Raw genomic sequence first — 13,759 nt, 5'->3', positions numbered from 1 at the left:
CGAGGATGACTACAAACCTAAGCCATATTTTCTCAGCCATGTCCTTGTAAAATGCCTTATTCACGCCTTCTTTAAGTTCCATGAAGCGTGCCCTTTTGAGTCTCTGCTCTTCAGGAGTACCCTTTTTCTAGGAGGGAAGCATCGGACCAATCACAATCCTAAAATTTATCAACCATTTTTGAGCAACGAGGGAAGTAGCGTCGACCTGTCTCCACTGCAATCATAGAAAGTTCAGTAAATGCACTAAAAATTAACCTCTCTCTTTTGATGCAAAAATCAGTAATTATAAACATACAAAAACTAATAAGGTATATAAATACCTGTTTTAAGCAAAGCATGCAGTCTTAATTGGAGTCTCTTGGCTTGCATAGAGGGTGTTTCATTCAAATCAACCTCCTTTAAGTTCCCACTTGATCCTTTTGATTTTGATGCTGAAAGGCCAGTATAAAAATTGGTGGCATCTGCATCCGCTCTATCCGTAGCTACTCTAGCTTCAGAAGGAAACAACAACCGTGCAAAAGCCACTGCAAAATATTAAGAAGCTGTTATGGCGCTCATCCGCGACAGGGGAAAGAGTATTGACAACAAAGACTGGGCTGTAACACTGAGACTAAATCCTTGGGCAATTATTTATTAGAAACTAGTTTAGTCCAGATCATATGGATGCACAATTGTCTATCCAAAAAAGTGGATGGGATCACGACAGGCTAACAGTGTGCTCCAAGCAATTAGTGGCTTGCAAAGACAAATTCAAAACACATGCAACTTGCTTTGGAAACTGTTTTCTATGACATTCTTTTATAGGTATTGAGAATGACAAAATGGATCACTCCAGATGCTTCGGAGTTCTAGTTGCTGAAAATATTCACTTCCAAAGAACAAAAATAACAGTTTATCAAAATGTCTATGAAGGGACAAACAAATAGTAGAACCAAGTGTGCTATGCACAAACTCTGAGATCCGACCAAAACACAAAGTACAAAGACATCGTTGTAATAAAAATGTCATGGACAGTTGATATGGCCCTGCATAAGTTGTCGATTTAAGAAAAATGATTAAACTTTACCGATTGAGAAAGAAATGACAATTGGACTAAATGAAAATTTTCAATCACCTGTTACTCCACTCGACCCGCTGTATGTTGGAGAAACTGGAATCAGATTTAAAGTGAACCGCACACTAATCAATTGGGCAAGATCATAGACCTGAAAAGGAACACATTCTTATGGAAAACAGAGGGTATAAAATTTATAACTAATTAAATAAAAACTATGCATTCAAAATATTTTCTAGTAAATATACTGTTGATGCGAGATTCCAGTTCTCCTCGTTATACGACCAGGATCTCTGCTCGATCAACTTCCCCACGACCAGGAGGTCTCCTAGTAATGCTTCTTCTCCAGATATCCCTGCACACACAGACAAGTCAGAGTACGCCGGTTGTTCTCCCGGCGCAAACCCTCCGACGCTCAAGTCAGATATCAAGGTTCGGGGAACGCTTGCCACGGGTCTTGTGGCTTTTTTCGTGGTTTTTTTCTTTTATCTCAAAAATGCCAACCCTTTTACCTTCGTTGGCTACCTTTTTATAGGCTTCCTCTGAATCCCCGTTTTTCGCTTTTCTCGAGACGGTCTGGGGCTCTGACTGCAGCGTTATGGGCAAACGTAGGATCTTGCGTGTTACGCCATGGTTCAGGGGAAAGCGTGGCTGTCGGGGTTCTGTGAGATCTTGCGTGTTACGCCACGGTTCAAGGGAAAGCGTGGCTGTCGTGCCTAGATTCTCGGGCTGGAGAGCATGTCTTGCCAACTGCTGTCGACCGGGTCTCCTCGCCTATCGACCTCTAGCCGGAATGGCCGTATGCCTCTTATAGGAAATTGGCCTCGCGGATGACAACATCGTGGACGAACAGGATATTTCTGCTCCTGTTCTTCCGCGCACCAGGCTTTCACGGAACACACCGGTTCGCGGAACTCTGCCATCCGATATCTGCTCGTCATTCCTGGTCTCGTCGACATACTTATCCCAAACAGTATCTCTCCCAAACACCGGTCCCCCAGTTTCTGGTGTTGGGTAATGTAGTGGACCAGCAGTGGAAACTCGATAGTACTCGCTCGCGTGGGATTAGAAAAGGCTGCCAAGAGTTATGTCGCATTTAATTGCGGACGAGGTGACGTGGCAGAAATCCCCCCCTCCATGTGAATTTCAAACCGACGGTTATGAGGCCCTTGGGATTCGGCGCAGTTATATGCTGGCAGCCCAAAAGTCCGTCCTCATTTGGAAAGCCTAATCCTCTCGAACGGCATATTCACCATTCACTCCGTCTCCGTCTCCGTCTCTGTTTCTCCGGCAAAGAAGTTCCGGCACGAAGTCCCCATCCTTGCCTTTCTCCGATTGAAGCAGTACTTCAGGTATTACTTCTCTCTCCTCGGTCTCGGATAGTTTGTAGGTAACTTCTTTTTTCTTTCGTTTGGGTAGTAGTTGGTGGTGTTGTGGTTAGAGTTTAGGGAATGTCGAAAGGTAAAGGGAAGGTCATTGAGGTTGATGACGACGAGTTGGACTTCCTGCCCAGTCTGCTCACCGATCCCGCCTTTGACCCCGAGATCCCCTTAGAGCCCATTAGGTCTAGTGTCAGGACTAGTGCTAGGAGCACGTCTCCCCAAACGACCTCTACGAGCGGGAGTAAGGGTGAGGGTGGATCTTCTGGCTCCGAGGATACTTTGAGTGAGGGTCGAGGAGATGATTCTGGTGAGGCGTCCCCATCAGGGGCGCCGCGACCCGAGGGGAGGAGTACTATAGGAGGTAGAGCCCTATCGCGGGATTACGCTATTGATTACATGACGTGCACGACCACGTTTGATGAGCTCGAGGACCTCCGGCTGAGGTATAGCATTCCTGGCGAGATACCTCTCAAGGTCCCGGGAAAGAAGGATGCTCCCAGCCGGCCTCCTAGGGGATATGTTACCCTGTATCTGGACAGCTTTAAGTACGGGCTGAGGTGTCCCTTGCAACCTTACTTTGCTCGGATACTTAACGGGCTAAATCTACCTCCTGGTCAGCTGAATCCCAATGGGTGGAGAGTGCTCTCTGGTCTGTTCATATTGTGGGACAGATGTTGCCAAAGCGAGCCCACGGTTGATGAGGTGAAGTACCTGTACCAGCTAAAGAGCAGCCCCAAAGATGCCGGCTGGTACTACTTCCAATCTAGCGCCAAGACAAGGAAACCTATAACCGACCTCCCTACTGGTGGTGGTGGGAATTGGAAGAGAAAGTTCTTTTTTGCTGGGGGTCCTTGGGGTCAGGTCGCACAAATGGACGGGAAGGATTATCGGGTCCCACCCCGTTTCACGGTCCCAGGTTGCCTGCTCGCTCCAGATGCCTTGTATCCATAGTTGTTCTTGTTTTATTGGCTTGTTTCTAACCAAGTGTCTGTTTGTGTTGTAGTTTCTTGGGGCGTTCATTTCCCACTCCGACCTGGCCAGCTCAAACGGGTTGAGGCTGTGCTAGTCAATTCCTGCTCGAGCCGGGAACTGTTAACCACATACAACTTGCTCGAGTCTCGCTTGATACTTCCTGGCCATAGGATGGAGGACGCTGTGATTGGGGATCTGACCCGAAAACGTTCTCGACCTCCAACCACGAAGAGGGACGAGAGTAAGGATGCCCCTACCGCAAAGCGGGCCAACATCGTGCAGCAGGCCCCACCCTTGAAGATTTTACCTCCGGCTCCTGTAAAAGTCGGGGAAGCTAGTGGAGTAGCCACAGATCCTGCTACCTCTTCTCCTCCTGTCGGGCCTCGATCTCGCTTACCTGACAGCCGAGCGGAACAACTGGTCCCTTACCTCAATGAGTTTACTAAATCCGTGAGCAATAAGGACCTGGAGGACTTTGACGGCCGCACCTTGGGTGAGCTGGTGGGGGCCATGCAGCATAGCGCTTTCCACCTCAGCTGCATGACCACCTATTACAAGGCTAAGGTTGGCCGCTACGACCGGAAGATGAAGGAGGATATTCAATCGGCGATGAGCAGAGCTGACGTTGCCGAGAAGAAAGCAGCGGAGCTGAATCTCGAGAATCTGAAGCTGATAGAGCAAGAATCACTTGCTCAAGCAAAAGCCATTACCCTCGAGGAGGAGCTTACCAAGGTCAATGAGGATCTGCAAAGGCAGAAGGTTATGTATGAGGCTCAGCTCGAATCTCTCCGTGACTCCCACCGGGCTCAGGTCGAGAACTTGGAGAGGGAGGCCGACAACCAGTACGACCAGGGACTTCGGCATTCCTATCGTTGCATCATGGCCGTCCTCGGGAAGCAACACCCTGACCTGAAGGTGGATGACCTTGCAGCTGGTGTCGCTCGGCATATGGATGAGGAGGCGGCCAAGGAAGATGCCGAGGGGGTAGAGCCGATCGTGATTGAGGAGGAAAACTCACCTCTTCGTGCAGCCCCTGCTGAAGTTGGCGAGGCGAGCACCCCCCCGGACGCAACTGGCGATACCCCCCCCGCACCTGAGGAGGTTCAGCCAACCGATGCTGCTCGGCCCACTGATCTGCCGTCTTTTTGGTGTATTTCTTTTATTGTAGTGGACAATGTTTATGAAGATTATCCCCTCTGTTAATTATTAACAAATTAATAAAATATTTTTTGATTACTTTCTTGTGTTGTAATTACGAATTAATTTTCGCTTGAGAATCTGCTTGTCTTCGTCTAGACGAGCAAGTTCCGGCTTGGCTCAGGGTTTGGCCGCATGCCTTTGAAGATTTTCCAATGCCTGGGATTCGGTTTGCCTTCGCGCGGTCGAGCAGATCTGGCACGCTTGGCTTCTGTCTCGCCATAAGATAGGCTTTGAGACTTGGCGAGCCTTTGCATGCCTTGGGAATTTCTTCGAATGTTTTGGGAGTCTGCTCGCCTTCTCGTGGTCGAGCAGATCCTGGCATGTTTGGCTTCTGTCTCGCCATAAGATAGGCTTTGAGACTTGGCTCGCCTTTGCATGCCTTGGGAATTTCTTCGAATGTTTTGGGAGTCTGCTCGCCTTCTCGTGGTCGAGCAGATCCTGGCATGCTTGGCTTCTGTCTCGCCATAAGATAGGCTTTGAGACTTGGCTCGCCTTTGCATGCCTTGGGAATTTCTTCGAATGTTTTGGGAGTCTGCTCGCCTTCTCGTGGTCGAGCAGATCCTGGCATGCTTGGCTTCTGTCTCGCCATAAGATAGGCTTTGAGACTTGGCGAGCCTTTGCTTGTCTTGGGAATTTCTTCGAATGTTTTGGGTGTCTGCTCGCCTTCTCGTGGTCGAGCAGATCCTGGCATGCTTGGCTTCTGTCTCGCCATAAGATAGGCTTTGAGACTTGGCGAGCCTTTGCATGCCTTGGGTTTTTCTCGGTTTCGAGCGAATGAAATTGCGCGACGTTCCATTAATGGCAGGATTTGACTTACATGAAATTGTTCGGACATAAAACGTGAAAGATAAACGATAATGAACATGAGCGAAAATAGCTTTCAAACGTGAACAAGTCTTACTGGAAGTATTTCCGGAGGTGTGCTGCGTTCCATGGGCGTTTCACCTCGTGGCCGTCCGCGCGGACCAGCTTGTAAGCTCCGGGTCCCGCTATCTGCTTGACTCTATATGGCCCTTCCCAATTCGGTCCCAGTACTCCTTGAGTCGAATCTTTGGTGCTCTGATTCACTCTTCTCAGTACCCAGTCTCCGACCCTGAATTGCCGTATGTTCACTTTCTGGTTATAATACCGAGCAGCCCTTTGTTGGTAAGTGACTGATCGCTCGGCTGCTTGCTCCCTCCTTTCCGTTAGCAGATCAAGATTCAAACATATCTGCTCGTCGTTCTCCTGCTAATTGAAATGACCTGTCCGGTGTGTGGTCGTTCCTATCTCAGCCGGCACCACCGCTTCATGTTCGAAAGCCAAAGCGAACGGTGTCTCCCCAGTTGCGGTTTTGTGGGTTGTTCTGTATGCCCATAGCACACCTGACAGCTCGTCAACCCAAGCACCCTTTTTTGCTCCGAGCCTGGTTTTCAGAAGCCTCTTGATGGTCTTGTTGGCTGCTTCTACTTGTCCGTTCGATTGAGGGTGAGCAGGCGAGCAATACTTCAGCTCTATCCCGAGGTTCTGGCAGAAATCCCTGAAGCTGTGATTATCGAACTGCCTGCCATTATCCGTTACCAAGGCATAAGGGATCCCGTATCGACAGACCAGGTTTCTCCACACGAAGTCTGTTGTTTTCTTCTCTGTGATCCTGCTAAGGGCTTCCACCTCTATCCATTTCGTGAAGTAATCTATAGCAACTATTGCATGCGTTGCTGCTCCTCGTCCTTTTGGCAGTGGGCCGATCAGATCAATTCCCCATTGAGCAAATGGCCAAGGGGAGGCCATGGAGGTGAGCTTCTCTGGTGGTTGGTTGGAGAAATTTGCAAAACTCTAGCAGCTTGCACAACTCCTGGTCTTCTTTTGCGCATCCTGGTGCATTGTCAGCCAGAAATATCCCTGCCTTAAAACCTTGTGGGCCAGGGACCTCCCGCCAGAATGATTTCCGCAAATTCCTTCATGTACTTCTCTCAGCACGTAATGTGCGTCGTCCTCATCCAAACACCGAAGGAACGGTAGTGTATATCCTCGCCGATACAGTACCCCATCGATCATCGTGTATCTCGAGGCCTGGGCTCTAATCTTCCGAGCTCGCAGCTTATCTGGTGGTAATACCCCGTCCCTAAGGTATGAAACTATCGGGTCCCTCCACGAGCATTTTTGTTCTATCCGCAACACCCCCAAATTCTGCTCGATACTTGGGCTGGACTTCACCTCCAGAGGGACCGACTTTGGCATTTTTGGGTCGGCTACTGCTGCCATCCTCGCCAAAATGTCTGCTCGACTATTCTGCTCCCTGGGGATTTGTATCACCTCCACTGCCTCGAACTTCCCCATCATCCGTCTGACTATCTTCAGGTACTGTTCCATCTTCTCCTCTCTTGGTTGGAATCTTTCACTGACATGATTCGCGACCAGCTGGGAATCGGTTCTGATCTTAACTCTGTCTGCTTTCACGGCCTTAGCCAATTCCAGACCTGCTATCAAGGCTTTATACTCTGCCTGGTTATTTGTGGCTGCAAATTCCAACTTTACAGCATAAGAGATCTCCTCCCCCTCTGGGCCTTCCAGGACAATCCCTGCTCCTGAACCCCGCTCCCCTGATGACCCATCCACAGACATCTGCCATACTTGAGTTTCGTCACCACCTGTAGCTGCATCTTGTTGATCTAAGCATACTTCGGGCTCTGTGAATTCAGCTACGAAATCGGCCATTGCCTGGGCCTTTATCGCTGCGCGGGGTTTATAGTCAATGTCGAACTCGCTCAGCTCCACAGCCCACTTGACGAGCCGACCAGAAGCATCTGGCTTGTGCAGAGTTTGACGCAATGGCTGGTTTGTTATTACCGAGACCGGGAAGGCTTGAAAATATGGCCTCAACTTCCGAGCAGCAACCACAAGGGCAAGCGCCCATTTCTCCAACGGTGGGTATCTGGTCTCAGCGTCGAGCAGGGCCTTGCTGGTGTAGTATATCGGATACTGAACTCCTTCTTCCTCTCTCACCAGAACAGAACTGGCGGCCCGATCCGATACCGCCAAATACAGATACAACTTGTCCCCCTCCCTCGGTGTGGACAGCAGCGGAGCTTGCTGTAAGTATTGCTTCAAGTTTCGGAAGGCTTCCTCGCATTCTGGGGTCCATTCTGTTTTCTTTCCCCTCCTTATCACTTGAAAGAATGGCTGACACTTATCTGTAGCCTTGGATATGAATCTGCTCAGCGCCGCCAACCTCCCCGTGAGGCTCTGCATCTCCTTCAGGTTACGAGGAGACGTCATTTGCACAATCGCCTGGATTTTCTCGGGATTTGCTTCAATCCCCCTATGGCTCACCATGAATCCCAGGAATTTCCCTGACTCGACCCCAAAAGCACACTTCTCCGGGTTGAGCTTCATCTTATACTTCCTCAGAAGCTCGAATGTCTCCTCGAGGTGTCTGACGTGTTCCTTCGGGATTTTGGACTTGGTAATCATGTCATCCACGTACACCTCCATGGTTTTCCCGATCAACGGCTTAAAGACTTTGTTCACCAGCCTTTGATAGGTGGCCCCAGCATTCTTGAGACCGAATGGCATCACCCTGTAACAGAACAAACCTTGGTTAGTGATGAAAGCCGTGCTCTCCTCATCCTGCTCGTACATGGGGATCTGGTTGTATCCCGAGAATGCGTCCATGAAGCTAAGCAGACCATGTCCAGCCGTTGAATCTACTAGCTGGTCGATCCTTGGTAAAGGGAAGCTGTCTTTTGGGCACGCCTTGTTGAGGTCCGTGAAATCCACACACATCCTCCACTTGCCGTTTGCCTTCTTTACCAGCACCACGTTTGATATCCATTCTGGGTAACTGACTTCCCGAATGAACCCTGCTCTCAAGAGCTTCTCCACCTCGTCATTTACAGCCTCATACCTCTCCTGGTTGAAGCACCTCCTCTTCTGCCTTACTGCCCGAGCACCCTTCTTTATTGCCAGCTTATGACACGCTACCTCAGGGTCAATCCCTGGCATGTCTTCATGTGTCCAGGCAAACACATCAGCATGAGCCTGTAAGCATTTCACCAACTCCTGCTTTTGCTCTCTCTTAAGTCTTGACCCGATTCTGATCGTCTTTCCCGGGTTCTCTGGTCCCATGCTCACTGTTTCCAGATCCTCTACAGGTTCTTGTCTGCCAGTCTTGTTTTCCACTCGGGTATCGAGGGATGTTATCTGTATTGCCGAGGAGTAGCAGCTTCTTGCGATCCTCTGGTCTCCTCGTACCACTCCTACTACCCCATTCACCCGGTACTTCAGAGCCAGATAATGGTTGGACAACACCGCTTTGCTCATCCTTAAGAATGGCCGACCTAAGATCATCTGGTAAGGACCTTCCTCATCCACTACGACAAAGTCCAGTATCACTGTTCTTTCTGTCGGGGGGCTCCCAATTGTGATGGGCAGTTCGACCACGCCCAGAGGAACCAGCTTCCCTCCCCCGAACCCCTTCAAGGAGGTGTTGGTGTATTCCAACTTTCGGTCGGCTATTCCCATCTCTTCCAGGGTTGACTTAAACAACACATCAACTGAGCTCCCTGTATCAACCAGTATCCGGTCAAACTTCTTGCTAGCGACCGTAGCCCTGATGACTAAGGCATCCTCGTGGGGGTATAGAATCCCTTCCTCATCCTCATCCGTCCACATGATTGGCACTTGCCTGACCCTTGCTCGTTTGGCTGCTGGGGTGTTGAGGAGTACCTCTTTACTGGTCATGGCGTACCTAGCATAATTTTTTCTCGATCTGTTTGAATCTCTGGCCAAAGTTGGGCCCCCGGCTATCACTCTCACTGCGGGCTGCTCGCGCCTCAAGATTCTATCGCTCTGCTCCCCTTCATCTGTCGTGGCCACCATCGGAAAAGTCCCATCCATAAACTCGTCCAGGTACCGATTTCTCACCAAATCTTCGACCTGGGTCTTGAGATCTCTACACTCTGTTGTGGTATGGCCATGGGTGCCATGGAACTTACAATAACGTCCTCTATCCCTCATGTTGGGTAGCTTTGTTATTGGTGTAGGGGGGTGCAGCAGCCCTCGATCCTTTATGGCCTCGTATACCTCATCCAGGGACATTTTCAAGGGAGTGTACCGCCCATAGTCCTGGTTCTGGTCAATCAGATGCACCGCTCTTTCTCTGTTTGCCCCGCTCTGAGTTGGGGGCGGTGGAAGTACCTCTGGTCTGCTCGTCCTGCCACCGTGGGAATGTTGATGAAGACCACCAGATGCCAGATCATTTCTTGTCCAAGGTTCCCTAGCTGGGGGACGAGGAGGTTGCGCCCTGCTGTGCTGATACTGTGGTGGCCTCTGATGAGGCTGGTAAGCGGTGACCCTACCTCCTGCTCCACTACCGGAGGCCTGGTGGTCCCTTCTCCTGATCGGCCCATTCCCTGGTAATGCTTTCTTCTCTTTCCTCCCCAACCCTTCTAACTGGTCTGTCTTGATCCGTGCAGCCTTCTCCTCTTCAATCTCGATGTCTCTTTTAGCCTGCTCGTATGCGGCCGCATACGTTTGAATAGCTGGGCTTCTCAAATTGTACCACAGCCTTCCTATCTTCACCCCTTCTTTCAATCCCCTTAACGCCTGAGGGTGGTTGAAGGCTCCCAAGTCGAGGACAGCCCGATGAAACCTCTTGATGAATTCCCGAAGGGATTCTTGCTCCCCCTGTTTCATGCTTTTCAGCTCCATCATGTCATCTTCCGGTGACATCGCCCCACTGAACTGCTCTGCGAATTCCTGGCACATCTGCTCGAAGGTTTTAATGCTGCCCCGAAGAAGTTTCCTGTACCATTCTCGTGCACGTCCCTCGAGGGATAGTGGGAACACCCTGCACCTTTGGGGTTGAGATAGTCCTTGTACCCCAGTTATGTCGTTGAAGCGCTCTATGTGCATCAGCGGATCAGTTCTTCCCGAGTATCTGAGGTTGGGGAGGCGGAAATCTCTCGGAATAACTGCCCTCTGTTGAGTGTTAGAAAATGCATATTTATAAAGGAGAAAACCGTCATTTTACATTTTAAGTCTTACTAACAACCCTTACTTTTATATATTTAACCTTCTTGTGATTTAATTACATGTGTTTTATTTTAATTAAGTATTTTATGTATTTTAGGGGCATTATAGTCATTTCACAATAAAGGAGAGATCAGACGGCAAAACGGACATCACTTTTGAACTCAGGACGGTCGAAAACCTTAGGAGGAGCATAAAAGGAAAAACGGTACTATTCACGTGTACGGTACTGTATACGTTACTGTTCACGACACTGTTCACATAGACGGATGATGACGTGGCATTGACCGATGATGTGGCATTGACTGATGAGGTGTCACGATCCTGTTGGACTAAAATTCTTATGTACTGTTGATGGTGACGTGGCAGCATATCAGTGGACGAAAAATCTCGCGTACGGTGCATGCATCATACAGGATTATTTTCAACCAAACCGCGTTACTGTTCATCCGGGTCAAACCGCGTTACTGTTCAAAGTCGGGTCAAACCGTGTTACTGTTCATCCGCGTGGTCAAACCGTGGACTGTTGACTGATGACGTGGCGCAATCCTGAGCGTCCAAACTGTTTTTAATCCGATGGCCATGATTTACTCCATGTATCTATAAAAAGGGGGCCTCCCCCCCTAATTTGATATCTCTGAATCCATTTTTGGGATCCATTTTCTGTAATTCCTTCTCCATCTTGTATTTTCTTTGTATTTTAATAAATTCCCTTTTTGCCCCTAGTTCAATTATGAGTGGCTAATTTTCTTTCAAGCTTGGGTTGAAGGTGAAGTCTCAACATGTGTCATGGGCTTTATTTGGTAAATTTATTTTCTTTTCCCCTCTAGTTTTTGTGGATGATTTGACTTATCGTCGACAAATAATACTGATCTTGTCTAGATACCGCCTTGGTTACACCGGCTCTCTAGTATAAGGTTATTATTATTTGGCACGATAAGCCCTTAGCACCATATTGATTAGAGCGTGGTTCATGAGGTGTGGATTCCCCCCTCATGATTTAATTGGCATTAATACGGATTATTTAGCCCATGATGCATGTTGATACGGATCCAGATACCCAAGTACGTCATTTCAATAGAATTATCTTCAATTTATTCTCGCCATTGCAATTCCAATTTTAGAATTTATTCTCGCTATTTTAATTTAAGTTTTAGCATATACCAAATCATTTCCACCACAAATCCAACAACCCATTTACAAAATTAATTCTACACAATTAAAATCCACCTCCTCGTGGGATCGACACTCGTCACCATAGATCTATACTACAATAGATTCGTGCGCTTGCGAGTACATTAAAATTTGCACAACACCCTCATGATCTCCGCTGCGAGCGGCGATTCTCCGTCCAGCATTATCCTCCAACTAGGGGCTCTGTTCCTCCCTTGCATGTCGTCAATTATTTGCGCTAGTCTGCGCACTTCCTCCTCCAGCTGCCCTGCACGACCAGGGTCACGTGCTGCAACTTGATCCCGCTCTTGCTCTACATCTTGCAAGTGTTGCCTCAACTCTGTTTCCTCTGCATTCACCACCCCGTCGTCCGCGTCACAAGTCTGTCTTGCCGGGGACCGCTCTCTTTCTCTATGAAATTCTCCCCGTAGAGGTACGTTACCCCTCTCACCACCGAGTCTCCCTGTGGTTTGACTTCTCCCCGCACCATCGGGACCTGGTGCCACTCCACCACCTCTCACCCTTCCCTCTTGGATTACCCTTCGCTCGCTCCGCAGCTCATGCAGGATGGTTGTCAAGGTCTCCATCTGCTTTTCCATCCGTTCCATCCGGTCGAACATGACTTTTTCCCGTGCTTCGTTGACTATCTCCCTCAGCGTCACGGAATCGTTAAGCCTCATATCACCCCCTTGTGCACTACTTCCTCCTGTCTCCATTGCTTTTCGCTTACTTCACCCCTCTTCTTGCTATCAACAGAAGCTTTTTGCTCTGGATCCCCACAGACGGCGCCAAAATGTTGATGCGAGATTCCAGTTCTCCTCGTTATACGACCAGGATCTCTGCTCGATCAACTTCCCCACGACCAGGAGGTGTCCTAGTAATGCTTCTTCTCCAGATATCCCTGCACACACAGACAAGTCAGAGTACGCCGGTTGTTCTCCCGGCGCAAACCCTCCGACGCTCAAGTCAGATATCAAGGTTCGGGGAACGCTTGCCACGGGTCTTGTGGCTTTTTTCGTGGTTTTTTTCTTTTATCTCAAAAATGCCAACCCTTTTACCTTCGTTGGCTACCTTTTTATAGGCTTCCTCTGAATCCCCGTTTTTCGCTTTTCTCGAGACGGTCTGGGGCTCTGACTGCAGCGTTATGGGCAAACGTGGGATCTTGCGTGTTATGCCATGGTTCAGGGGAAAGCGTGGCTGTCGGGGTTCTGTGAGATCTTGCGTGTTACGCCACAGTTCAGGGGAAAGCGTGGCTGTCGGGGTTCTGTGAGATCTTGCGTGTTACGCCACGGTTCAGGGGAAAGCGTGGCTGTCGTGGTTCTGTGAGATCTTGCGTGTTACGCCACGGTTCAGGGGAAAGCGTGGCTGTCGTGCCTAGATTCTCGGGCTGGAGAGCATGTCTTGCCAACTGCTGTCGACCGGGTCTCCTCGCCTATCGACCTCTAGCCGGAATGGCCGTATGCCTCTTATAGGAAATTGGCCTCGCGGATGACAACATCGTGGACGAACAGGATATTTCTGCTCCTGTTCTTCCGCGCACCAGGCTTTCACGGAACACACCGGTTCGCGGAACTCTGCCATCCGATATCTGCTCGTCATTCCTGGTCTCGTCGACATACTTATCCCAAACAGTATCTCTCCCAAACATATACCACCACGCAATAACGATGACAAACATACCATCGTGCAAGCAAAAATGCTACCAACAATTGAAGTGTACGGGCAAATGGATCTGCTAATATATATTCCTTCAGCAACGACTCCGCCTGGCTCTGGTAAGATTTGACTTCCCATGGTAGTTCCTACCGAATATACAGAAGGTTCCTCGGACAATAGGTACCAGAATAGGCTCCTTTATTCTAGTTCTGCGATATTATGTTTCTTCCTTTCATCTATAAAATGCGAAAAGGGGCCTTTCAATTTTATTTTATTTTTTAAAAAAGAGAGAAAAACACTAATCTTTTGA

The 13,759-nt window shown here is 49.1% G+C and overlaps 2 protein-coding genes across 2 annotated transcripts; one reads left to right on the top strand and one right to left on the bottom strand.

Moving 5' to 3' along the window:
* The first annotated feature begins 2,505 nt into the window (after positions 1–2,505).
* Positions 2,506–4,611, top strand: LOC127901871 (uncharacterized). Its single transcript, XM_052439899.1, has 3 exons — positions 2,506–3,085; positions 3,440–4,218; positions 4,324–4,611. Exons 1-3 carry the CDS (start codon positions 2,506–2,508, stop codon positions 4,609–4,611), a joined length of 1,647 nt encoding a protein of 548 aa, XP_052295859.1.
* A 1,812-nt stretch (positions 4,612–6,423) lies between these two features.
* On the bottom strand, positions 6,424–12,380 carry LOC127901870 (uncharacterized). Its single transcript, XM_052439898.1, has 5 exons — positions 11,937–12,380; positions 10,471–10,569; positions 7,816–10,098; positions 6,556–7,422; positions 6,424–6,462 (listed from the first exon to the last, which is right to left on the bottom strand). Exons 1-5 carry the CDS (start codon positions 12,378–12,380, stop codon positions 6,424–6,426), a joined length of 3,732 nt encoding a protein of 1,243 aa, XP_052295858.1.
* Positions 12,381–13,759: the final 1,379 nt, after the last annotated feature.

This window comes from Citrus sinensis, chromosome 4, assembly GCF_022201045.2.
Source record: "Citrus sinensis cultivar Valencia sweet orange chromosome 4, DVS_A1.0, whole genome shotgun sequence".
NCBI lineage: Eukaryota > Viridiplantae > Streptophyta > Magnoliopsida > Sapindales > Rutaceae > Citrus > Citrus sinensis.
This window is presented reverse-complemented; position numbering and strand designations above follow the sequence as displayed.